Source organism: Prionailurus bengalensis, chromosome D1 (genome assembly GCF_016509475.1).
Source record: "Prionailurus bengalensis isolate Pbe53 chromosome D1, Fcat_Pben_1.1_paternal_pri, whole genome shotgun sequence".
Classification (NCBI taxonomy): Eukaryota; Metazoa; Chordata; class Mammalia; order Carnivora; family Felidae; genus Prionailurus; species Prionailurus bengalensis.
Genome location: NC_057346.1, coordinates 11288070 through 11315204, shown reverse-complemented (window position 1 = coordinate 11315204; position 27135 = coordinate 11288070). Strand labels below are relative to the sequence as shown.

The 27135-nt window shown below is 50.8% G+C and overlaps 1 protein-coding gene across 18 annotated transcripts in view; it reads right to left on the bottom strand.

Moving 5' to 3' along the window:
* Positions 1-908: 908 nt before the first annotated feature.
* The window catches only part of NCAM1 (neural cell adhesion molecule 1), a 314823-nt gene continuing 288596 nt past the window's right edge, over positions 909-27135 (bottom strand). For 5 of the 18 annotated variants that reach the window (XM_043579341.1, XM_043579342.1, XM_043579343.1 and 2 more), the window contains 5 exons: positions 21641-21765; positions 18636-18816; positions 8659-8866; positions 7570-7686; positions 6177-6538 (listed from right to left, as the gene is read on the bottom strand). In XM_043579341.1, coding sequence (XP_043435276.1) covers positions 6259-6538; positions 7570-7686; positions 8659-8866; positions 18636-18816; positions 21641-21765 — 911 coding nt within the window. In that variant the 3' untranslated portion in view covers positions 6177-6258. Of the gene's footprint in view, positions 4213-6176; positions 6539-7569; positions 7687-8658; positions 8867-13720; positions 16122-18635; positions 18817-21640; positions 21766-27135 lie in introns of those variants that run through there. The other 13 variants (XM_043579348.1, XM_043579350.1, XM_043579351.1 and 10 more) reach the window with 4 other exon arrangements.

The window sequence follows — 27135 nt, the reverse complement described above, 5'->3', positions numbered from 1 at the left end:
CCTCAGACCCATGCAGGTGCAGGAATGGCCTTGAGAGAGGGCCTCTTTATATCTTGCTCCCTAGAAGACTCACTCACCTGCCTCACCCTGGGGCTGCTCCTCTCCAGGAGCTTGCAGTTCCACAGTTTAATAGGCAATTCCAACTCTTGGCTCTTCCCAACACCGCTGGACAGCAGCATATACAAGAGAATTCTGAGTCTGGTGAAGTTTGCTTTACTCTGTCTAGCTCAGAGACTTTAATCAATTCCAAGGGCTGAGAGGTATGGCAAAGTGAGGCTCTAAGTGCTGAGAAGTATGGTAAACTAAGAAGGCGAAGCATCGTGTATTCTGGAATAAGCCTCAGGCGCCGACCTCCATGTTGAAACCTTGGAGCTCAGGTATAGATGGTTATTCCAGTTGGGTTTGATGCTATCCCACATCTGGGATGCCACCAGCACTATCCCCATTTGTTGAGTACCTACTATGTGCCAAGACAGTCCTACACTCTGTTTTCATATACACGGCTTCACTCATTAGCCAGGACCTCAGCTCAGTTAGCTTGGTATCTCCTGTTTGTCAAAAGAAGAAACTGAGTCTTGAGGAGATTAAGGAATTCTTCCAAGGTCAACAAGGAAGTGGCAGAACCAGGATTTGAATGAAATCTGTCCGAATCTGATGGCTGGCCATTCTCATAACTGGGATTCCTCTATCAAACCGAGAGAAAACATTGTAAACCATCATCCAGGCAACGTGAACTCAAGACACTGAGTTTAACTGACCTTGAACTCAACTGAATGTGAACTCAAGACACTGAGTTGACTGACCTTGTTCACAAGGTCAAAAGAAATACCCCTGGCATTTCCCCATATGATTCACCTGATAGACTCTCACTGAATCGAAATAAATCCCAGTTTGACCACAAACAGCTTTTTTTTTTTCTTTCAATTTTTATTGAACACAAGTATTCTGACAGAATGCAAAGTCAAAATTCTCAGTTAGTACTCAGTATTTACACCAGTGAGAATGGAAACAAAGGTGGTATTGATGTTTTCACTTGGTAAAAAGTTTATAACAAGAGAGAAGGCCCCCGAAGTAGGGAATGCTGGGTAGGGATGTTAATGGAGGTCTGAAAACCACCATCCAGACAGACAGCCTCGAGTGAAAACCTGGGACTTGGAAGGGCTCCATAGAAAAGTGTGAAAATACAGTCCCACTTCAGAAGCTGCACTATGTACACTACGGCCCTCCAGGATTCAGAGACCCTGCGCGTGGCACGTGGAAACCCCTCCAGAAGAACTTGGCCATGCCGCTATTTATGTGAATACATATGTATGGCACATACACATATAGACACATAGACATTGGAAACTGGTAGAGTTGATCCCGCCTTCAAAAAATTAAAAAAGGAAAACTATAAGCTTTTATCTCTTAACATAAAAGATAGAACATCTTGAAAATAAAGTGACTCCCTCTTTGATTTTAGAGAAAGCATTGCTCTGGGTTTTTTTTGTTTGTCTGTTTTTGCTTTTTTTAAAATTTTTAGAATTTTTTTTTTTTAAAGAAAAAGGAAAGCTCATGCATGCAGAGAGAAATCTATGTATAATGAAAGAGAGGCAGACCAAAAGGTGGGCAGTCTTGGGTGCCAGCTGACGGCGGAGCCAGGGTTCTGGGTGGGTGAGGGGTGTCAGCTGCCCCCGGGCCAGGTTACTTGAGGGTCGACTATACCTCTTTCTCTTCCTAACCATCAGAACCAAAGTCAGTGTGCCCGATCACAACCACTTGGTGTGAAATGCACAGTTCTTGGTGAGGTATAGCACGGGCTTGGCCTAGGTGGTCAACGCCAGGAACATCAGAAGATGAGCCACTGATTCCATGGACAGCCCGGCGGTGGGATTCCTAGCCTGCTGCTCCTTGCTGGGCCCTCCCCGTCTTGGGCACCCAGGAGCCCCCATTCTGCTATGTGCTCAGAGAACTGTCTGCACGTTACTCATGCCTGAGGGCCCGTGCATTTGAACCACAGACTTGTGCAAGCCCTACCATCAAAGGGGCCGGGGCTGGGTGCATGGGGTCCTCCGTTTCCATCCCCAGGAGCTGAGAAAATGCAAAATAACCCCACACTTAGCAAATGACAAGACCATTATTTTTTCACAGTTTGAAATTATAATCTTCGCATATCGTCACTGATCAGACCGCAGAAGTGTCAGGACACTGGGGAGTGTGGCCCGGAGAACAGACTCAGGAGAGGTCTCGCCACCCTCACCTCTTGCGGCTTTGTACCGTGGGACAGGAGCGCATGCCGGGGCGCCGATTTCCGCGTATTAGCGCCCTCTTCATCATCAAAATCACGCTTACTTCATTTTCTTTGTTTAAAGGCTTCAATTCCTTTTAAGAGTTATTCTTGTTTCCTGAATATTTTTTTCTGAACTATCTGCTATACCTTCCACAACCAAACTATGTTGAAGTTTTATTTCAATACTATGACAAAAACACGTTTCACACTAAAATAGTCACGCATCCACAGTGCACAAGCTTGCAGTTCTAAAGTAGAATGAGGAAAAAAAAAAAAAGCAAAATTTCTATACAAAGGGCTGGCTTTTCCCTTCTCCCCCCTCCCATCCCCCTTAAAGTTTCTGTATTTTTTTTTTCCCCACTTGGTTTCCGATCCAGGAAAGTTGTGTTATGACTCCAGACAGCAGTTGGCTTTTTTTTTTTCTTTTGTTTCTATAAATGCTGCCTAAGTGAACAGAAGGCCGATGTTACTTTACTTCAACAGATTTCCAAAAAAAGACACTAATTCCCTGAAGCACACATGCTCTTCCGCTCAAATCTAGATTCTGGGCTCAAAAGGAAATTGTATGTATATATTTTATTTGGCTTTCTACAAAAAGGGGATGTTTGGGGTAAAAATGTGTGTTCACCAAGACCAGCCCCAACTATACAATCTTCTCTGCTTCATTCAACAAAGCCTAAGGAGTCCTTCAAAAGGAAGGGGATGCAGATGCCTAGGGGGGGGCAGACTCTTTTTCACAGATACAGGCAGGTGGTGGCTAATCAGAAAGTGGTCTAACCCCCAAGGAAATACAAAAAGAATTGAAGGGCCAAAAAAAAAAAAAAAAAAAGCAAAACCACTCCAGAACGAGATGGATTTTCACCTGAGTTGCACACAGGCAAAAATTTCAAATCAGAATGGGGGTGGTGGGGGTGGGGGAGGAGAGCCACTGTAAACAATCATAGTTTGTAAAGTTGTCCTGTGCGAAAACAAGCCTGTGATGACTCTACCCGCCTCTAGGCAGTATTTGTAACTTAAAAAAAAAAAAAAAAAAAAGGCAGCTATTTTACATGGACATTTAAACACAACCAAAGTCAGACAGTTGTCAACTTGTAAACACTGGAAAACAAAGATGGCAGAAAGAAAAAAAAAAGAGAGAGAGAGAAAACGAAGGAGAAAGAAATTCGAATATTGCAAACTGAGATCTGCCCCCAGAAGCTGCAATTTGGCCTTCTTCCTACAAAACGAGAGTCTACGTGGGGATTGAATTCAGCTAGAAAGGGTGACACACTTTGCATACTGAACAAATACAAAGTGAACAGAAATTATAACTTATTTATGGGGTTTTACAGAGTTCAAACTCGACTCAAAGTATAAAAATAAACTTGGACTTTGTTCATTCGTTAGTCTTAGTGCCTGGAAGCACTTCTCTGAAACTGGTCTGTGCCAATTGGGCAACACCAAGTGCGGTCTTCCTGAACCTAGATTTTTTTTTTCTTTCTGAGCTTCCTAGATTCTTAATTTGGGGTCCTTTTGTTTGGTTTTTAAATGGTTTCAGGGAACGGAGTGTCCTAGTTTGGCTGTGGGTTTAACCTTTTTGTCTCGTTTTCTTACAAGTGAGTGCGCAGCAAAGGAACCCTTTCTATAAACCTACAAAAAGGAGATCCCCTGTTTATCTGTTTACTTTTTTTTTTTTAAAGGCAAAAGACACTAGAGGAATGAGGTGTGTGTGTGTGTGTGTGTGTGTGCGTGTGTGTGTGCGTGTGTGTGTGTGATATTGGAAATGCTCTGGTGAAACTATGGTGTCACTTTTTACTTTGATCTGCTCATTTCTTGTCACCCATCATGCTTTGCTCTCGTTCTCCTTTGTCTGTGTGGCGTCATTGGGGACCGTCTTGACTTCGGCTGGCGCTGGTTTCGTTTCTGTCTCCTGGCTCTCCGACTTTGCTTCTACGGGGCCCTTCCTGCAGAGAATTGGGAAAACAGCAGTGAGAACACAATCTACAGTAACTCACCCTTCAGCCAGTCCCTCGGGAGGGGCTCCCGCTTAGAGCAATGGTCTCCATCCTTGGCTGCACGCTGGAATCACCTGGGAGCTCTAAAAATCACTGGTGCCTGGGCTCTACCCCCAGAAATCCTGATTTAATTGGTCTGGGCATGATGACTTTTAAAAGCACCCAAGTGACTCTAAAATGAAGCCAAAGTTGAGAGCCACTGAATCTGAGGAATGAGACCTTTTCTGTTCCAGCCCTAATCCAATGCCAGGGCCCAGGGGCCTTACCTGGGGTGGTGGAAGGGGGCAGCAGATGTGGCCTTTTCCTCACCCTGATCGGTATAATTGGTATAGTTAGTCAGACTGGTATAAATGGGGCATGCTGGGCTGGTTCCCCAGTACTGACTCCAGGGGCCCCTCTGCAAACTGCCTTGCTGTTGCCTGTCCTTGCTCCCACCACACCCTGTGCTCTGTGTTTCCTGGTGATGCCTCAGTGGTTTGCCTGGCCAGGGTGAGAAAATTTTATGACTGAGGCAGCTTTTTGTGCCATGAAAGGCTAGACTGGGATGTCACGCTACACATGGGGACAAGGGGAGTAGGGGGGCTAGGGGGTGCTGAGTGGGCGGGATAGAGGAGTCCTACTTCCTGGGGTTCAGGGCTCCTGGGGACAGTCCTGTTTCAGCTCTTGGTGGCAGCATACCGCTCATGTGGGGGCAGCCACAGGAGCCTCTGTAAAAACCTAGGTCTCGCTCTGCCTTATTCAGTCTGAGGAGTGAAAGTCTGATCTAAGGATGCACTGGGGCAAGCAGGCTTAGACCCCAGTTCCAACTGCATTTTGGCATCATATTTAAGAAATCTGCTAAGTTTAAGGACTTGCCCTTGAACTTGGAGACCCAACAGTCATTCGGTGCTTGTGAGCTCTGACTGTTCCCAGACATTCCAGGTCAGAAGAAGCAAGAGTAGGTGGTGGTGGTGGGGGTAGGGGGTGAGGGGGTGGGGTATCTGGGGCTGGAGTGGGACAGGGCCCTCTGGACCACATCCTCTCCCCACATGGGCCTTGGGGTCTGCCTCTTTTCTTCCTGCGTAACAGTGCTGTTCTGGTGGGGACTCAGCCTGGACCCTGGATAACACACTGTCTGTGGGCCCCAGGGTGGCCAATAAGGGCACCTTGGCCTCCTTAGCTCGCTTCCCAAGCTACGCTCATCAGGGGCCCGACTGCGAGGCTCCCTCCCCACCCCCCCCCCCCCGCCAGGGAAAACAGAAGTCGCTGCTATGATGATAAGGAGAAGACGTAATTAACATGGCCTAATTAGTGAGGAGGCGGCTGCCTGCCCCCCTTCTGTCCCCGCCTCATCCCAGCCCCCTGGTTGAGTCGCCTCAGAGAAGCCCTAGAACAGGCTGAAGACACATCTAACAAAAAGGACACAGCACAGACAGACGCACACCACCACGGGACATAACCCGACGACAGCAGACAAAGAGAGGCCGTACTCGGTCTTTGCTGGTGCAGGCGAAACAGAGCTGTCTGCAGTGGAAGGGGCAAGCTCAGGGGCTTGTCCACTGGCCCCAGCGGTGGGAGCAGGAGAGCCCAGGGCTGCAAAAACATCCTTTGCAAGGTCAATATCTGGGGTCTTGAAGTTCCCTTCGTCCATTTTAAAGTCCTCGCCCTGGGCAGGGTTTGTGGCGCTGACGGAGGCAGCCTCGCTCTTCGGGCTAGTGAGGCCCGTGGCTGCTGCCTCGGTCGGGCTCTTCACGGCGCCGGGCTGGGTGGGCTCAGGGTCCGGGCCTTTGGTGCTGGGGGCCTCCTGCTTGGCCTGCGGGGCTGCCGTGGCAGGGGCGGCCGCTGCCCCTAGGGGACTGGTTGCCCCGGCCGCGGTGGGGCTCGGCTTGCTCGCGGGAGGGGCCTTGGAGGCCTCCCCCGCACTGGCAGGGGCACTGGGGCTGAGCACAGCCCCCTGGTGAGCCAGGACACTAGAAGACAAACTGCCAGCAGCAGGGGCTGAGGCCGGGGTGTCGCTCAGGTCAACGAGGGGGGCAACCTTGGGGGCCGAAGCTGGGGGAGGGGAGGAGGCGGTGGCGCCGGGCCCCTTGGAAGGGGTGGCCTGGCCAGTGGGCACAGAGTTTGAGTCAGGCGTGGCCGTGGCCGGGGGGCAATACTGGAGGTCAGGGTGGTGGTCTCACTGGTGGGGCTGTTCTGAGCAGTGGCAAAGGTTTCGGTGATAGTGTCAGAGTTAGCGGTGACGGTGGTGACAGAAGGCAGCATGTCCTCGACAGTGGCTGTGGTGTCGGCCGGCAGCCTGTGGGGAGGACAGGAAGTAGAAGAGAATAGACAATGAAGCTGGGACGAGACAGAGAAGCGGGCGTGGGGAAGGGGGGCCGCAGCCAAGGAGGGGGTCGTGGGCAGGGCATGCAGTGATGCACAGGCACGGACACAGGCCCACAGAGAAACGAGGACAGCAAGAGGAAGCACACGCCCAGGCGGGCAGAAGAGGAGACAGGAGACACAGACCTGCTGGCCCTTCCTCCCTGCTGATGCCCCTCCAGCTCTCTACGCTGCGCTGCCTCTCCCTGCAGCCCTGTCTGACCCCTGCCTGCACCCCAACTCCAGGAGAGGCGAGCCTCAGTTCGCCGTCCGCCACTGCTGGCGTCAAGGACCCCGAGGAATGGGCCCTGCTGTCCTTAGGGGCTCCACGGGAACTGATGGGGAAGGTCGGGAATATGGCAGACAAAGAGTGCTCCCAAGGCCCCTAGCAGTCGAGGGTTGTCCAGCCAGAGATTTAAACTAAATCCGTGCTAAACTCCACTCCCTTCAAAGCCCCAGCACTCACGACAGCCAGCCTTCGTGACCGCCTCGGCCAGACGCGGTTTCTGACTGAGGGTCCCCCAGCCTTCTGAGAACAGAAGGGTCAGGGAGCTCCACGCGCCCCACCTCCTCTCACCCTTCCAGGAAGAGTGCAGAAAACCCTAGAGCTCTTGAAAATCCTACACAGAATCTGCTGAGCCTCTCAAAGCTCAGAGCCTCTCTCAGTGCGGTTGTGTCCCCTTCGGCCACTTCCAGAATGTGCGTGTGACTCGGGCATAGGGTCTAGAGATCCCGCTCACCCCTGGAACCCTTTCAGAGCATCTGCAGGCTCTTCACAGAACCAGGAATGCCTTCTCTCTAGGGAGAGAGTGGGCTCAGGCATTTCTGGCCAAGGGCTCCAGAATCTGGGCTGCATTGTTGGGCTGGGAGTGGTGGGTGGGAGGCATGGGAGGCGAGGCATGGGCGAGGCGATGAGGTGAGTGTGGGGCTCTGCGGCCAAAGTGCCGCCCCTCCCCACCCACGTACTCGGGCTCCGTCAGCGGGGTGGTCTCGTTGGGTTCCGTGTGTTTCCCTCCATCGTGGTTTGGGGTCCGCTCCTCCTCGGTCCGCACTTCCACGATGGGTTCCTTGGACTCATCTTTCCTGTGGAGAGAGTTTTGCTGGTTTGATCCCAGGCTGCTGGGGCAGGAAGGGGGCTCCCGGGGAAGCCGGCTACAGCTCAGGGCTCCTGGGTTTGGCCCAAAGTTGATGTGGGGGCGTGGGCATATTAAGCCCAAGGGCCCGAGCCTCGGCTCCCACTCGTGCTAGCTGTGTGACCGTGAACATTGGATTCGCTCGCTTTGGCTTCCGTCCCCTCATCTGTAAAATGGGGCAGGCAGCAGTCTCGACCTTGCCTGGCTGTTGGAAACATTAACTGAGACAACGAATGTCAAGTGCTTAGCACAGTGCCTGGCACAGAGAAGTGCTCAGATAATCTGTATTTACATACAGTGCCTGCCCTGTGGTGGCACTCACAGCTTACTCCCTGCTCTGCCTCTTCTCACCTCACTCCAGCTCAGGTCCACCCGGTGAGTCTGTGAAACCTCTTGCTCATTGGCTCAGGACCCGTTTTTCCAGAGATGCTGGAGGGGACAGCATCTGGATGGTCAGCTCCAAAGGGACAGGAAGTTTTACCTGTTCTGTTCGCAGGTGTAACCTAGTGTCTGGGAACAGAGCCTGGCCCTGTTTTAGCTGCTCAGTAAATATCTGTTGAGTGATGTATGAATGGCTGAATGAATGAAGACATGAACGAATGGCAGCGAGGCAAGTGTGTGTCTCCAATGCTACGGCAGGTCCCCTCCAAGTTTATTTAGCTCTGAAAATTCCCCTCAGTTTGGCCTATGCAGGGATTTTCAACCTTCTCTGAAATTCTAATACATTATATGTGGGGTTCGGCCCAAGTGTTAGCTTTTCAAACAGGAATCCCCAAAGACTGTGTTTTAGGAAACATTTCTCCAATGTTTTTTTTCCACCTTTGGGGTTTCCAAATGGGGAAACTGAGATGGTTCTGATGCTAAGCCTCCCGGCCCAGGGCAGAGCCTAGACCCTAGCAGTGGCAATTAGGTCTGCACTCACGAGAAGGCGGCTTTGCCCTCCTCCATGTCCTTGCCCTTGGCTCCGGGCCCAGCCTTTCCGCACAGGTTGACGGCAATGCACATGAGCAGCCCACACTTGTTCAGGAAGTAGCAGGTGATGTCCACCACCACCAGTAGCAGGACAAAGATGACGATGAGGATGCCCACAATGGCCCCAGTGCTCAGGCCTGATGTAGGGCTGCCGTTGGCTTGAGTGGGAGGGAGGGAAGGAGAGAGAGAGAGAGATGGCTGGTGGTTAATACACTGACGTGCAGACTGCTGGACCCTGCAGAGCAACAGCCCCTGGGGGTGGGGTAGCACCTATAGGACAAAGTCGTGGCATTTGTGTCAAGAGTGGCACCTTCCGTGGGGCCTTTCTACACCCCGGTGTGGAGACAACAGAGTCTCTCTGTATTTTCAAGAGGGCGGGATGGCAGCCTTACCTCACAGACCAGGGGGTAGGGGCATGAGGCTCCCACGAGTCGGGAGGAGTGGGCACCAGGAGCTGTATTTCCACCCCTGCGCTCAGTCTCCGAGCCTCCCCCAGCCCCATCCTTAGCTGATCTCCTCTTGAGCTCAGGGAAGCAGGCAGGCAGGTGGTGGTCACCGGGTTCAGGCTAGACCATGGCTCTTGGGAGTACTCAGGGACAGGGTCCCAAATGGGGTGGCACAGGGTTCCCAAGGCTTCCTTTGGGCTTGTGCTGGCACGAGGCACAACAGTATGCCCAGTACCCGACCCCACCTCCTCTCCTCCTCTTTAAGGACGGCTCTAGATGATCCTGACCTTGGACAGTGTACATTGGCTTCATGGCTTATCCTTCTTCACTGCACCCAGGGAGACAGACAAAGACCATTTACTCTGGAGACATGGAGGTCTGCCCAGGGTGAAAGGTTTGGGAATACTCACCATCTGGGAGCTCAGGCACACCTGGATCAGACTTCAGGAAAACCAGCAGACTCACCCAGAGATGCACACCCACACGGACAGGCACACTCACACTCAGGGCAAAGGTCCTCTGTGCCCACTACAGACAGACACATTCTCCCACTTGAGCAGCCCACAGCATGCCCGTTCTGGCTGGCTCACTTTGAATGACTCAACTTGTGTCACACTCCCCAGGGCCCCGGGGGTGTTGGTGGTATCACAGAAGGACCCCAGCTCCCCAGGCCCCCTTGTGTCAATGTTAGCTGCCTGAGGTGGCCCCCTGTTTGGTTCCCCCCCACCCCACCCGTCTGGGAGATAAGAGGTCATGCTGTGGGCAGCGAGCTCTGCCCATAAGCCAGAGCCAATGACATCACACTGAAACACGAGCATGTCTGCTTCATTTTTCTTCTTCTGGAAGGATAGAGTTCAAGAACTGGCTGCTCCACCCCACCACCAGACCTTGTCTGAAGCTTCCTGTGCTGCCAGGACCCACTGGGATCCCCCAGGTCTGCCGACTAGAGGCGGGAACTGTGGCCAACACGGTCGGGGTCTCGCTGTGCCTTTGCTGAGCCCCAGGCCAGGCCCAGTGGCCTGTTAGCCACACAGCACACCAGATAATGGAGGAATGTGTAGTCCAAGGTGACATGTGCTCAGACAGGCCCCAGTCTTCTTCTTCCATGCAGTCTGTGTTCCTGGGAGCACTCTTTCGTCTGCCCAGGGGTCCCTGGTCAGGTATCGCGGAGCCTCTTCGGCGGTGGTCCCACCCCACTGGCCTCTGTTTCAAAGTTTAATTCAGGGTACAGACCACCAGGCCAGCAGGCCACAGACGACTGCTCATAGCTTCATTTCTCGCACCCAGGGTGCATTTGGGCCTTATAGTTGGAAAAGACTCTCAAATTCTTGAGTATTTTTGGCTTCTCTGGGACCTTGGTCTTGCTTCCCAGTGTTTCCTCCTCAGGCTTGCTGGCTGGTCCCATCCAACCTGCACTGAAAACCTTAGCCTATCCCCCAGGAAGGTCCCAATACTGGCAAAGGCCTCCGTGCTCAGAGGACCCAGCTCCAGCCACGCTGTCTCTGGACTTCGGCAGCAGGAAACTGATGGCTGGCCCCCGTGATCCGCTAGAGCAGGTCTTTTCCCTAGCAGCTCACAAAAGCAGAAGAGAGCATTCGTTCTTCTCTTCCGGCTCCTCATACATTCCACCCAAAGAAGCAGAGAGGCACACAAGCCTTCCTGATGTTCAGAATCCCAAAGCTGGTTCCCTGAACAGGGAGGGATTACCAGCCTTGGGCTTTCTATCCCATGACAGTGGCTTCCAGCCACTGCCGCCTCCTGACGTCGGTGCCCAATAGGTGTCGAGTGCCTGCTTCCCGAGGAAGGAGCCTAAAGTATTTGGGGGAGGGGAGAATGTTTGTATTTTTGGACTCAGTGGCATAAACTCGACATTCCGAGGTTTACACATAAGCGTGGTTTTAGGGGACCAGTCATATCTCTGAAGAGGACGAATGGTCCACGGAAAGGGGGCTCTGTGCATGTGAGAGGCAGCCACTGTCTACCTTGTGCTCTGGGCTCGTTAGACCTGGCTGGAGGGCTGCCTGGCTTCTGCAGGCACACTCAGGGGAAGGGCCAGAGGATACAAAGACCCCGGCGACGTGAGACAGAAAGAAGGGCAGCGGTCTTCCCTTCTCCTGGCCTAAAGGCCTTACACATGTCGTGGACTCTCCCATACCTCTGTTGTAACTCATGGCACCGCTCCCCACACCCCTCCCTCCAACCCATCCCTGTGCTCCAGGCCAGGGCCTTCATCCTACCTGCTGAATACACCCAGCCCATTCCTGCCTCAGGTCCTTGCTGACTCCTTTCTGGGAACCCTCTAGCCCCGTAACCTCCTGGCTGGCTCTTTGCTGTCCTACAGGCCTCAGCTCAAATGTCACCTTGCTGGAGAGCCCTCTCCCTCCGTCCCCTGATCTCTCACTCTGCCCAGTATCTACCGCAGAGTAGACAGAGTAGTAGAGTATCTGTTCTCTTCTTACTTCTATCTGCCACTTTCTGTTCACTTGCATGCTTTTTATCTGGCTGTCTTCTCCAGAATGTTCTGTAGGGTACTCTGTCTTAGTTCTCCCCAGCATCTAGCACAACCCGACTCATAGGAAATGTTCAAAGAATATTTGTCAAAAAGAGGAGTGGGTGTTTAGTCTGGAGATGAGAACACCATCTCCAGATGTTTACAGATGTGTCGTGAAATGGAAGCGGTCTTACTTGGTATCACTGCTGGATGGAAACTGTAGGGGTCGGGGGTAGTTCAGCTTCCCTCGAGAGGGAGCTAACAGTGTGAGCTGCCTCGGCAGGCAAGCACCCTGTGCCTGGACACCCTTGGCAGGGATGCCTAGTGCTCTGGAAAAGGCTCCTGTGTTGGGCAGGGCCTGGGACAGAAGGTGTCTCCACACCCTCTTCAACCACGGGAGCCTGCCGTCCCATGTCGCGGTCCAGCACACGGTACAGGTCCTCTGCACTGACTTTTCCCTTGGAAGACTAGAACACTCAGTGGGTCCCATTTTTATTCACTGGTCCTCGGGATTTTATTTTTATGTGAAAAATAAACACACCTTTCGGCATAATGTTTGTCACCTGCAGCAGAATTTCTAGGGTGCTTTAGCCTCTGGGGCTCCCCAGTTCTAGTGAATCAGGATCTCTGTGGGTGATGCTCAGGAATCTGGGTGTGGCCGAGCGGCCCTGGTGATCCTTATACATAGCAGAGTTTGAAGAGCGCTGTCTCCAGGCCACCTTGTGCCTGGGTCACAGTGAATAATAGTGGCTTCTATGACTCCTGGCCCACGGATGAGCTGTGGAGTCTCGCCTCGTGGCCCTGACCACTGAGGTGGTCATACTGATGTAACTGACGTACTGAATGTATGGAGAGAGGGAGCAGAGACTGTCCCTGAAGGAAAAAGGACCAGCCAGTTCACCACTTAGAGTACAGACTTCCAGAGAAAGTAAGAGGCTCCTTAAGCTAGAGGAAGGGTGTGTGCACCTTTTACAAAAAGAAGCTGTACATAAGGGAAACACCGGGAAATAGATGAGAGGGTATGAAAGTCAACATTCATCACCTCTAGGGGGATGTTACAAAACTGTGTAGCTCAGGAGAGCCAGGAGGACATAGGTTATCTCCTACACCTTACGTAACATTGTATGAAAAAGGAAAAATTAAAACCTTTCAGGGGTCTGTCTTTGCATGACCTTACGCTGGCCTCCTGTGACTGACTCACCCCACATCTGCACGCACAGACTTTCTTGGGAGCAGTTCCTCCATAACCTCCAGGGTCACAGCCACCCGAATGGTGATGCTGCGAAAGTGAGGCTGTCCATCTTCTGTGGTTCCTGGCATGGGAGAGGCTGGCACTGACTGGGGAACTGGCTGCCCCATGACAGGGACCTACATATATCTCTCTTAAATGCCTCAAAATGGGAAGACGGGTCTCACATTTTACAGACGCCAGATGGGTCTGAGTCATTATGTCACGGGACCTCAGTGCAGCCAGGTGCCCTTCCCACTGAGCGGGAGTTCAGGTTCACTCGCAAACCTCTCACACGTCTGCTTCCTCCCTCCCAGTATCTGCTGTGAAACAGACAGCTGGTCTTAAGTTTGGAAAGAGTCCTACTAAGTGTGACTACAAACAGAACAGGATTTGCCAATGAGAACCTTCTCTCGCAATTCTGTTGATCACAAGATCACTCTGTGCAGCCTCTGCTATGGGGTTTTAATGGGGGCAATGACATCAGGAGCCCTGGCTACAGAGACTGTATGTCTGATGGCCCACAATGCATTCCTGACCCCAAAGTGACCAGCTCCTGGTTCTGCAAAGGCACTTTCCCCTCATCCCCCTGTCTGCTGGGGACTAGGAAAGTTCAAGGAGGCAATGACCCACAAGAGCTCTCAGGATAGCTGAGCCAAATGCATAGCCCCTCATTGGCAAATGAAAGCCTCTCCTCTGCTAAAACTCCATGCAGCAGGCTGCAAGTTTGGGGTACAATTTGGGGTAATCAGAGTTATTCAGGTACATGTGAGGTGGAGGAGGGAAAGGACTTTGGACACTTGGTAGGACACACAGCTATTAAATAAAATCAAAGCACGCCGGTAAGTTCACGTGGACTGTTATTTCCTTTAATAATGCAAAGGTGTAAACTTCATAAAGGCCTCGCTGATTATCTACACAACAGTGTTAGCATTCTTATTAGTAACATACATGATCCAAACCTGCCATATAAATATTCCAGAAAGGAGCAGAGAAACCCCGCGGCATGGGGGGCACGGGCAGCACTGAGCAGGGCGCAGCGGCTGGGAGAGCCCGGCAAGGCGGCAAGTGCTTACTCCTGTGGGGGCTCGAAGGGCCGCTGTCTTGGGGATTCCCGGTGGGGCTGGGGGCCACAGCCATCACTGAGGACGGTGTCCAGTGCGAGTGGATGTGCCCTAACACTGTCTCTTGAAAGGCATCCCATTGTAAGCCATGGGGCTGCAGTGGCCTCAAAGTGCCTTTGGCTGAGGCATGCCTCACCCGGGGTTGTGCTGAGGGGACAGGGTTCTGTCAGGCCTCCCTACGCTTGGGACTAGATCTCTGAGGAGTCCCTTCAGAAACACTGACACTGTCCCTTCCCTAGGGGCGGGACTGGGGCCAGGCCGGGGCCCCCCCTAGGGGAACATGTGACTTCTGCCTAAGATGATATCAAGAGCATGCCAGAGGCCAGGAGGACAGTGATGGGCCACTTGGGTGACAATGGATCTCTCCTTCCTTTGTCCTCCCTGCAGCTCTAACTGACCTGGGGTTTTTACACCAGGCCCAGAGGCCCCGGGTGCCTCTCCTCAATGCTCTGCCTTGAGCCTCAGAACCATGCCTGCTTCTCTTGTGCTGGTGTGAATGCAGGTCAGGGACCCCAGGCAGAGAGGTTCAAGATGGGGCTGGGGGTGCACAGGGCCGGGGCAAGAGGCGCTACCTGCCTGAGCTGCTGGAAGAGTGTGTGTGCGTGAGCCTCTAAATTGTGAGCGCTGGGGACACAGGCCTGTGCCGACCAACACCACCAGCCATGCCCTGCAGACCACGGGGTCCCTTGGATTCCCAAAGGGAAAGACTAGTCTTCAAACATTAGAAAAAACCAAATGGAACTAAAAAACAAACCAAAAAGAACAAAAATCAAACTTCTGTGGGATGTTTAGAGATGAGATGTATAGGATGATAGGTGACCACAATGGACGGAGGTTTTATTTAGCAGAGGGTCCATCCCCAAGCGTGTACAGGATGGTACTGAGCAGGACCCGCCTGGGTCTCCATGTGAGACTTTAGCAAACACACTGATCTTTCTCTCCTGGGCACATGGAGAGGACGCCCCCTCAAGAGCAGAGAGGACTAGCTGGCTTTCACCACAATTTTCTAAATGTCACTAGAGTCACTGACCAATATGGGCGGGGGTCAGGGCATTCGGGAAGTACGACAGGCTGAGTGATTCGCAGTGGGGACACTCTGGGAGGGGCCTGTTCCCCACCCATCTGCTCTGGTGCGTATGTGAGGGGTCGCGGAGCGCGTGACCCATACTGGGCTTGCAGTGGATACTTCTAACCTGGGGGCTGATGTTTATGCGACACGGTGGGTCACTGTGGGACCATAACTCCCAAGACAGGCTCTGTGCTAATCTGCTGGGCAGTCCCATTATCACTCCAACTGGGAGACTCGCATCTTTCAAAGCTGACTGGTATTGGGCATATCACAGGTTGGTCCTGTTCGCAGAGCCAGCATAAGGGGCTGGTTGTAATACCAGGACCACCGTGCCCCCCCAGAACATCTGTTCAGCCCCGGAAAATGCCTAACGAATCCATTTTCTTCCACTGCATGGGCAACAGGGTGACTTACTTTGCCCATCATGTCAGCAAAATGCCCAGATGCATCAGAGCGGTTTGGCCCCCTGACCACGGGCATGTCAAGGCAAGCAGCGCCCACTGCTTTTTTGAAGGGCAGAGGGGGAGCACGGGGTTGGAATGGAGTAGGGAAAACGTGGTGATGTGGACACTCTGATGCAAGCTTTAGGAGGTACTTAGACATTTTTCTCTGCCACCTCATGTTCAGGTAAGAAAAAAAATGGAACAAGTAGCAGAGATGTGCAGAAACTTCTCTGTAAAACTAGCATGATGCTCTTCTAAAAACCGCGTTTAAAGAAAAGCGCTCCCACATATTTTTGTACTGCCATTCAAAAAGGGGGCAAACTCCTCGTGAAGCAGCATGGAAGTATCCGCGAACGGTAAAATGTCTGGAGGTCCAGCTTTTCCAATCACCAAACCTTCCTCTTCCACACAGAGCACTTGGTGGCGTGGCCGTGGCGGTCCTGACAGGTTCTTCCAAAGGGGGCAACTGATCATTCTCATGGGAACTGGGCATTTAAGCAAATTTAATTTGTGTGTGTTTGTGTTCAAATTCCTAACAGAGCAAAAGAAGAGTCACTGCAGAGAGAAGCAATGAGACAAAGGTGTAGGACGCACAGCAGCCTCCCAAGGTCGCTGAAGGTCCCAAGCAATGGGAGCCCAGAGAGAATGTGGTTGTTTAAAAACAAATGTGGCAGTGGGGATGTCCCAGTGACGCACGTCCAACGTGACATGTGTGACGACAGACGCAGGAAAGGGAGGAGGGGGGAGAAGGAAAGAGAAGGTAGAGACAGAAACAGAGGAAAAAAAAATAGATAAAAAGAAAAAAAAAATTAGGTCAAATACAGAAAACGCAAGAATCAAAGGTTAATTCAACTTAGTAAATTAGACTGACAAAGGTTAGGGAAGGGTTCAGTACAGTATTATTCCCGTAAGGCCAGTTCCAAAGCTCAGCAAGGCCAGAAGCAGCACAGCAGGGTGAATTTGGGGGTTAGGGGTCAGCGAGCAAATGAAATTACAGTGAGAGAACAGAGCCTCCACAGTAAAGTACAAGAGTTTGATTAGGAGAGTGTTACCTTCGACTAAGGCAAGGCCTCTGAGGGGCAGTCAACGAGCTTACCCACAGCCTCCTGGCCTCTAGAGCTTTCTACGCGTAGCGGGAGAGATGCGCTGTGTGCAGCAAACTGTGCTTTTTCAGCGATAGATGGGACTCGTCTTCCCACTGCGCCATGGCCCCCACCCGGTCGCTCTTCAAGACGATCTCGCCTGCACCCCTCGCCTTCTGCTACCGCACTGACCACAGAATCCCACCACGAGCGCACATCTTGTAGTTCAGAGGTTTTATACGCAGATCCCAACGCCACGGCCAGGAAAGTCCAACTAAGCACAGGACTCCTCCTCCTAATACGCGTGCGGTAGGTGAGCAGTCCCTCCGACCCTCTCCCGGTTAATGGGGTGCCTTAACGCCTCTGACGTCTCCACTGGGCAGGGCCCTGGAGGACAACATCTTCTCCTGTTTCTGTATCTGACTCACAGTGTCCCCACCTGCTCCAACCCCACGAGCTGATGCTGTGGGCACTACCCAACATGTGGACACAGCACGTCCAAGCAACCTGCCTGTGTCACTTAGCCCAGGCAACAAGTGCCACCAGAAGTCCGCCTTGCTGAAAAGGGGTTGCTCGAGCTTCTCCCCACCCCAACCCCCCAGCTCCTAAGTGTCCCATAAAGGCTGGGCAGATCTGGATACATTCCAGACTGTCGATTTCAATGAAAAGCTGACCAAAGAGCACAAAGAAAGAGAGGGCACAGAATGGCAGGGCCACCCCCGTGTGGACATCATATTAAGCAGTCGTGAGAGCGTTTCTTGCAGCCACACCCAAATGCCTTGCCTTTACCACTGACCATCTGCACTAAGGAGCCTCCCTGAGAATGCAGAGGGTAGGTCCAATCGACGTGTCTCATCTGTGGTTTAAGACCCACCTGTCAACTCCCTGGAGGCCCCAACAGGTCTATCGGACACACACACTCACGCACACACAACAGTCGGCCACCACACACTGGTGCCTTTGTTGCTGCACTGACTCGCGCACATGCACGCCCGTGTCCCAGGCAGCCGTACCCTTTCTGTTCTCCCTCCTGCTGGGAGGTGCTGTTGTGATAACTGAACAGAGCACCCAGGCAAGCACTGGAGAGAGGACAGTCATGATGGGGCCAGACCAAGGCCACTGGGAGACCGAAACATCTTCCCTGCCATGCTTGAACACAGCAGAGGGTTTGTGGGGCCCTTTTTCAACAGGCTGCAGCTGTATGGTCTATGCCCACCTCTCCTGCCTGAGGCCGGCCTTGGGCTGATCTGGGAAAGCAGAGAGGTGCTGAAGATCTCTCTCTGCTCTGCGGGTTTGGTCAGTGAGGGGACTAACCATCATCGGCAAGGTGGGTGGGCCAGCAAGCAGAACTCCCACATTATTCCCACACTTGGGTTGGTCCCGGGTCCCTAGAAACAGTTCTACATCTCCTAGGAGAACCACTCGCATCACGGTTTCCAGCAGACTGCCTTTCACAGATGGGGTTTCCAAGCATCTACTTTCCTCATTTGCTCTGTTTCAAGTAATTCAATTTAATCTTTGTTTCAGTTGAGAGGCCCTTGGAAGATAGGCTTTTTAACTAATTGGGCACCGTCTCTTCCTTCTCTTGGGGTCCCCACAGAGAAGAGATCTGGAACATGACTGTGCAGTAAGCAAGCATCAAATAGAAAGCGCTTCAACAATTGGGTGGTCCTTGTAGGAAATGGCAGAGGGTAGATAAGGTCTCAAAACAAGATCCTTACTCAACCAGCCTCCAAGGCTTGGCTGGAGGTGGGGCTTTTCCCATCTCAGGGGTCCCGTGGACTGGCTCAGCATCAGTCCTTCAAGGCTGAATGACACAGGACCATTGCCCCAGGAGGCTTGGCCAAGCCTTGCTGGGGGTCCAGTACATCTCAACCCACTGCACAGATAGGTACAAAGCAAAACTAAGCTTTGCATGGGCGACCGATCATGAGGATGGCTGGAAGCAAGCAAGTTGTCAGGGGCTGTTCAGGCGCATTAGGAGGTGCAGCTTTGGTGCATTAATTCAAAGCGGGAGACTCACAGAGAGCAGAGGCGGTCATACCTGGGATGGCCGTGGGCTGGGCCGAGGTCCTGAACACAAAATGAGCGGCCTTGGACTTTCCCTGCTGGTTCTCAGCCACCACGTAGACTTCATATTCAGCATTCCAGTCCAGGGACTTGAGCATGACGTGGTCACTGCCGGATGGGAGCCGGATCTCCGGTTTCCACTCCGAGGAGAGCTTCTGGGAGAAACCGGCAGGAAGGACACGAGACACCAGGAAAGTTGAGATACAAATGCTGGTGAGGCCAGCTAACTGGAAGAACTCAAGGGAGTCACTAAGTATTGGTGCAAACTAATAAAAAGAAAAACCACTGATAGGACATGGTGTGCATTCTTTACTAGCCTGAAAAACCCTAAGGATTACACAGGTCAGGAGGTCACCCTTGCGTGTCTGCAAACACACAGACCTCGGCAGATAGCAGTGTGGCGCAGGGACCATCTGCCAAGCTGTGCTCCGCATACGCGCACAGACACCCTGGAAGAGTAAAGAAACAAAGAAGCTTCTTGTCTGATTCAGGATGTTGCTCATGCTCAGTCAGGTACGTGTGACTCGCCCTCCTGGACACAGAAACACTGCATCGATTTGTTTTATTAAAAAGAAAAAGGATCAGGGGCACCCGGGTGGCAAGGTTGGTGGAGTGTCTGATCTCTGCTCAGGTCATGATCTCACAGTTTGTGGGTCTGAGCCCCAAGTCAGGGTCTGTGCTGACAGCTCAGAGCCTGGAGCCTGCTTCCGATCCTGTGTCTCCCTCTGTCTCTGCCCCTCCCCAGCTGGCACTCTGTCTCTCTCTCAAGAATAAACAAAACATTAAGAAAAATAAAAAATAAAAAGTACGATTTATTGAGCACTTGCTATCTGCCTGGCACTGTACTAAAGGTTTTCCACAGTTTTCTCACTGGATCCCTACCAAGAGCCTGTGAAGTGTTTCGTCAGGCTGCACATTCATGTGGCCATAGATCACCATGTGGCCCGCGTTTAATTTAAAACAAAGAAATTCAGCTGTCTGTATTCTCATTCTCTGAAAGGCTCCTTTCCTTGGCAAACTCTATAATAAAGAGGCAACCAGAATATAAAGCAAATACTGTGTTATATAAAAATATTAATAACATATTAATGATATCTAGCAAACACTGAGTGTTTGAAGTGCAAGACAGACGAACACAGGGCAGGTAAGGCTGTCATATCTTGGTGTTCTGTCCCTGCTATATTTTTGTGTGTGTGTGTGTGGGGGCGGGGAGAGAACGGATGAGTGGGGTGGGGCAGAGGGTGAGGGCGAGGGAGGATCTTAAGCAGACTCCATGCTCAGTGCTGAGCCCGACGCGGGGCTAGATCTCAGCACCATGAGATCATGACTTGAGCCGAAATCAAGAGTCGGACGCTCAACTGACTGAGCCCCCAGGGGCCACTCCCCGTTGTCTTTTTAATACAGACCTGCCTGACACAGCCACAGTGGCTTTTCTGGAAAACTGACATCTCAGGTAGCCTCATATGGGAGGTGTCTCCAGACCCAGCCGGCATCTTCAGGGTAATTATTGTTGTTACCATGTACGGGGGGTTTCCAAGTGTTAGGCACATTTCAGGCTCTTTGTTTATATTATTCCTGATCTGTACAATAATGTAAGAAACTATTTTATCCCCATTTTCCAGATGGAGAAATGGAGGATTTGGAAGACTGGGCATGCTGGTAAGTGGTAAAGCTGAAACCGGAACCCAACTGTCTGGGCCACATGAGCATAACAAGGGCCAGACACACACTGTCCACTTCCTGTGGGCTGTGCTGGGCCACCACTCAATCCTGGCATCCTGTTCCACAGCGAGGAAGCCACAGTGGTCGCTCTTACAGGGGTGTCTCTAGGCTGGGCCTTAGAGACGTTAGAGGAGGCTCTTCATCTGATGTCAGGCTCATGCCTGACTTCACAACTGAGTGCGGAAGGGCTGAGTGGAATGACAGGTCTGCCCAGCAGCTAGCAGGGGGGTGGGGGGTGGGTGGGCGTGTGCCTGGTAGGGCTCCGCTGTAATGACTCTCCATTAGGCCCAACCAGGTAAGAGCTCACACATCATTTCAGTGAGGGCTGATCAAGAGAGAAGGGAGTAAGTCAACTTCCTTGAAAAATCCTTTCTTGGGGGTGACTGGAAGAAAGAAAACTGCTCTCTGGTTTGTTATCTCTTACTGGTAAGAAATCCTGGCAAGAGACTCTTCCCAGTGTTCAGATTCTGCCCCTAAATCTCTCAGCAGTTGACTCTGGTTGGCAGTGGCCAAGTATCATTCTAACACCAGAGAAACAGAGTGATTCTCATTTTGGGGGATGGAGATGACAGGCAGCATGACAGAAATCTTAGATGGTGAGCAAACCGGGAAGAAAGGGTTCAGGGCCAAGCTCATTGTTAGCAGGATTAGAACAGCTCAGGTAGCTGTGAGGGGCAGGTGGGAATACCACAATTTGAGATGGTAGGGCAGCCTAGGGCAGGGGCTAACAGCCCAGGGTCTGCAGACAGACCTGGATTCAAACTCTGCCCATCCAGGCATGAGAGATCAGGCCGTGACTGAATGGATATAGTACTTCCTCTGTAAAGGGCAGATGATCATAAGAAGAGCTTCATCAGGTTCTCGTGGGGAGAAAATCACAGTGCCTGGCCCATAATACACAGTTTATCAAATGTCCTGATTATGAGATACCAGTATATTATATGCAGAAGCTACCGAGTAATTGCAAAATCACTTTGTAGAAATGTTCAAGAAGCAGAAAAATCAATCAGGGTATGAGTCTGTCGCCACATTCATTTCAGAGGTTTTGAAATGATCCCCGTGTAGACATGGCCTGATGGCTGTAGGTCGATCTTGGGATTTAAAACCCTGAGCAGGGCCCCTGAGCCCTGCAAGACACAGAAGGACTCTGTCCTGCACTACTTCCCCCTTTCCCCCCGGGATGTGCATGCTGTTGCCCCAACAAGGTGGGTGTGACAGCGGCAGAAGCAGGTGAAAAGGAGGACGGGAGCTACTCACCGCTCGGTACTTGACCAGGTAGTGCCTGATGGGGGAGCCGCCGTCATCCTGTTTGATCAGATTCACCTTAATAGAGTTTCCATCCTCTCCCATCTGCCCTTCCAGTTTAGGTGCACTGGGTTCCCCTGCAACAGCCAGTTAATTCATGTGACATATTCGCCCACACGAAGAAAATCCAACCCAGAATGGGATGGAGTGATGGGGTGGGGCTGGGCTCTTTCTTGCTTTCTCAGAAATTCAAATGGTTAAAAAGCAATAAATATAAAACTTCAGATTCCAGTGAGATACCTCAGACTTAGCCCCAAACTGGGAGTGACTTTTGGGAATGTCCTGGGAAACCCTATTAGCACAGTCCTTTTACCATTTTAGAAACAGGATTTTTTAAAAACTGTTTCTCACTGGTGCTTGCATTTCCTTTTTGCTGTTCTTACAACTGCAGATTTAACTTTGATGAGCCTGATGCATTTTGAGGAACAGCCTGAAATGCAGGCAAATGTGCGTAAGTGTTTAAAGGAGAAAACCTACACCCATAAAATAATTCTTCACAGCAGCCAGTTTCTTCCCTGGATACGTGATTCATCTCAGGGGGCTGGGGGAACCATCCCTAACGGGGACGGAATGACACTGCATTCTTGTGACCAGCTTTCCATGAGTTAAATTGCATTACTTAGACTCATTCATATAAAAACATGACAAGTTTCCAGGTGTGATTAAATAAAGCACAATTTGCCACGGGCAAGTCTCCCCTGTAAGCATCCTGCATTTACGGCTCAACTGCCTGAGTGATAATCCTTGGTACCTTGTTTAAAGTAACAATCATGAAAGTCTTTCTGTTTGTGAGCAGAGAGAGGGAAAAAATGGCTTCAGCATTTCTCAACAGAAAAAAGTCAATGTCTCTACCTGTGGTATACACTCAGCTCGTGAACCCGAGACAGAGGAGGAAGGTGAGCTCGGTACGGACGAATTACCAGAGGTGGGATGCTTCTTCAGTAAATAAGATGCCGACTTTCTTTAAGAGAAACTGTCTCACTAGTGTGTACTGGGAGTAATGAGGTAAGAGAATGTCTGGTATGAAAAGTTAAAATGAAGATTTAACGCATTTGGGAATTCTGCACTTCCTTCAGAGACACACATCTCTGTGTCTATTTCATGTCCTCAGACAGAAAATTGGGAGAGCCTACAAGAAGTCACCTTCTGGGAGGGTTGTCCTGGCTCGTTCACTGGAAGACAGAATCACAGACATGTAACCAAAGAACCCAGAAAGGTTTGTCGCCAGGCTTTGGACCTCATCACCCCAAGGTATACCTCTGGCCATTTGTGGCAAGGCTGCTGGCAAAGCCATTCAGCCCACCTTCCTCATTCAGCTACTCTGGGAACCTCACAGTGGCCTTGTGTCTTGCTCCCCACTTTGAGACAAGGAGGAACCAGACAGGGAAAGCTATTGGCCAGCCCTTGCTGCTCAGCCTGGGCCTGTAGCACGAACCCCACGTGGCAGCTCCTTAGACATGCAGATTCCGTTTCAACAAGATCCCAAGGTGATCCTTGTGCACCTTTAGGTGATGGGGACACACAGAAGCTGACAGGGAAGGTGCATCCCCTTAATGTCAGGGGTGATTTAGGAAGTCAGGCTTGTAATTGGTGTTCCTCCATCAGCAATTAAAAAAAAAAAAGACAAGGAAAAAAATGACAAGGTTTTAGGCAAGGTTTTAGGCAAAGACTTGTCCTGTTTTCATGTCGCTACCCAGCTGCTGGTCCCAACTATTCTTTGGAAAATTCTGAGGAATTTGGTTTCGATAATGTTAAGGCACGTATGCTTTTCAGATTCTTTTGGACCATCCTAAGCCTTAGACAACAGTTGTGTCTTATATCATTGTAAATATCCAGGGCTAGAAAGGAACTCAAACAAAGTGGAGGATATTTCAGAACCGGGCAGGTCTACACAGTCACAGATGGCAGGAGTAGGCACAGTTGAACTGGATAGCTCTGTTCTCTGAATGCAGGGGACAGACTGGTTCTGGCTGGCCTGGGACTTCCAGGTGTGAGCCTCACAAGTCCTGCACTCAGGCTGACTGGGAGAGCTCACGGCCCCAGACTGAATGGGGATGGACATTAACGAGGACTTTTGTATTCAGAATTGCAACACTGACTCTGTGATGCTCGATTTGCCTTAAGGAGGGAAGGCAGTGGCATCAGTGGCCCTGCCAACACAGTCATGGGGCGAGGACCCGGTCCTTACCCCAAAGCTTCCTTGGAAGGTAAACGGAGATTAATCTGCTGGGGCTGCTCTGGCTGCACTTTCCTTATGATTTCCTTCCAGATTTGAGCAGCGTGGGTTTCAAGGCTGAATCAAGACCACAGAACACTGGACCCTGCTTTGGGAGTGGGTGGGGGGTTTGTATCTACTTAGAAGAGGTACTCCCTTTCATGTCTGTGGGGATCCCTGTAAAACTGAATGCTTGGACAGGCCACTGCCTCAGTACCCACGTTTGCAGAATCCATGCCCCGAACGAGGTGTTCTCCAGGGCCCCCCTCTGGCTCTGACAGCACTGTGACCCAATGACAGTCACTGTGTTAGGACAAACTACCAAGAACACCTTGGCTATTTTCAAAACACTGTGAAAGACAGACGCAAAATAAGGATGGCCCTGCCAATTTCGGGGCACTGTATCCCCAGACCAGCGATTCCACATCTCTAAGGCACAGGGTTGTCCGTTTTTCTTTACAATTTTAAAAGTTATCCTCCCCAAAGTCCTATCTTTGCAAAGAGACCCCAACTGTCTTCAGAGACATGGGAACAAATATCTTGCCAAGGATTCCCTGCAGAAACTAACAGCCCCGATGAAAGCAGTCAACTCTTATCTTTGGATGTGTTTCAGAAAAAATATGATTGGAACCACAAAGAAACCACTAACAACTATTCCACAGAACACAGTTCTAACATTTACCAAAGTTGGAACACTATCATTGCTATTATATTGGAGCGACTACCATGTTATTCTGATATACGTGTATTTCTTTCTTACAGAATGTAGAGCATGGCATATAATATTTACATGTATCATTTAAAGTGCTTTAACTATGATTTACTCAACAAACGTTTACGGAGTACCTACCTCCCAGGTACCAGATAATCTCTTAGGCATTGGAGTTTCAAAGGTAAACAAGACAAAGTTCGGTTTGTCAAAAGAAAAGAAGAAACCTAGTTATGCTCAACTCTTTTTAAAAATGGCGGGGCCCTTGTACGGAAAGGTAACCCTTCCTGTGACGGTGTTTCTAGAGGAAGATGACCTTCAACTAACATCAGAGGGATTCTGACCAACTCTACACAACTTGTAGTCACATAAAGGTGGAGAAAGAGCAATATTTAAACAATTGTCTTCTCCATCTTCAAATGCACACACTCTGTCCATTTTTCTCAAGATTACGAATAGGCTAAAGGAATTGCTTCCTGAGCTGTCGGCGAAAAGGAGACTCTAGCCATACCTGATGAGGGATGGGCTGACCCGGAAGAAATGGGGCCTTGGCATTTGGGTGGCTCACTGCTTTGCTGAACACATTAGGAGAGGAAATTATTTAGAGGGTCCCAATGTGCACTCTGTTCTGAAATGGCTGCCCTGATTGAAATCATTATGGGTAATTTCCGCAAAACCAATATTGTAATTATTTGTAAATGTTGGTTTGCGATTCAGCAGCAATCGGCAGGTTGCTCCAAGAAAACCCCTGCGGTTAATTACACCTTCTGAATTTAGCTTCAGCCATGAGTCAAATTTTGCCCCCAAATATTTCACGTAAAGACTCAAAACAACATCACCTTAAAAATAAGCCTTGCCGATAACAAATACAAAATATTAGGCAACTCTGGTATTTTCTAGAAGAGTGTAAATCACGGATGCAAGAAAAGAAGAATGTACCATTGAGACCACATACAGTCAGAAATGTGGCAGGCTCGTCCTATAAATTCCTCCCAGAAATCGTAATTGAAGTGTGTATTTCTGGCCTTGCAGATTGTAGGTTCTTTGTAATTTGTGTGCTATTGTGCCCTAAAATCTGAGTCAGCTTCAATTCCTTCCCCTCGTCAGCACAAGTCCGGAGGTCAGAAAACTACTGCTGGGTACCTGAATTCCACAACAGAAATTATAGCAGGCTTAGGGGGTCTGGACAGCATCTGTGAATTTTAGAAGGAAAACAATCTTCTACTTCTTACTCAAAAACGCCCAAGTACCAAGAAGTATACCTTCTGACTGAAATGCCGAGGTGCCCCATGGCATCCCTGACAGAGGCCTGACCTGCATTCTTTTTTCCTGACCTTTGCTTTCTCTCCCACAGGGACCTGCACAGACTTCGGGGCCTCTGAGTATAAACCAGTGATGGAGATAGGGCTTGCATTAGAATCTATCACATTTTCCATCAATCAGGATTGTCTGGCATCAAAAATACTGTTACTTTTGTTTATCTTAACTCCTGTTCCCCTTTGGTCCATTACACCCTGCAAGCAATGTGAAACTTACGTATGCCTTTTCCATTATTTGTTTAGAAGAGTACAAAATGTATGACTTGGCTGTTCAAGTATGAAGCCCATTTGATTTTTCCCAACTCAGGAACATTCGAAATTACATCAAGAGGTTAGACGTTTGATCAGCCTTAGGATCTGTAGCTATGAGGCTGCTGATTGTCCTTCCTAAGACCAGGCTCTTTGCCGAACAGATGAATCTAGTGGGATCTGTGCTGCTTTCATCCTTGGAGCCTCAAACGCTCTGGGACGCCCCCTGTGACAACCCGCCTGGCTGAGGGGGCTTTCTGACAGTCCCGGCGAGCGGCTGTCAGTCCGAACATACCCAACCCTGGACGGGGTTCATTCTGTCCTAAGCATTGCTCCTCCAGATCGGGCCTGGGGAATAAATGCTCCTTTTCTCCTGAGCTCTTTCCTCCTTGTTGTCAAGAATATGCTTGTGCCAGTGCCAGCTGACTAACTGCCATCCTGGTCTCCGGCTCCAAGGAACGCCAAGGGATGCAGGGAGTGCATATAAGCCATGGCCAATTCCCTGGCTCTCCACAGAAAGGACGCGTAGCCCTGTGGCCACGCTCACGGGGGCATCCAGCCTACACACCCCTCTCAAATCGGGCTCCTCAGGAACTACGAACGTGAGCGTGTGAGCTGGGGGTGGGTGTGGAGGCCACTGGCAGGAAGGGATATGAACTGAACAGCAAAAGATGAACTCTGACAGACTGAACCACAGAGATATCAATTCCCTTCTCGTGGGTGTCATGAAAACACCACCAGATTAGCTGATCAATTATCTCTGTTTCATCATCATCCTAAAAATGAAAATAGGACCACGAAGGTATGGCTTGTGGTTATGGGGCTGATCCAGGCTGAGGAAGTTAGGACCCAAATAACCTCCAACAATTAACTCGGCTCCCGCCTGCGAGGCCGACAAGGGGAGTCTGTGCACATCTTCAACACGATTTCACGGACATTAGGTTACTTATAAAGA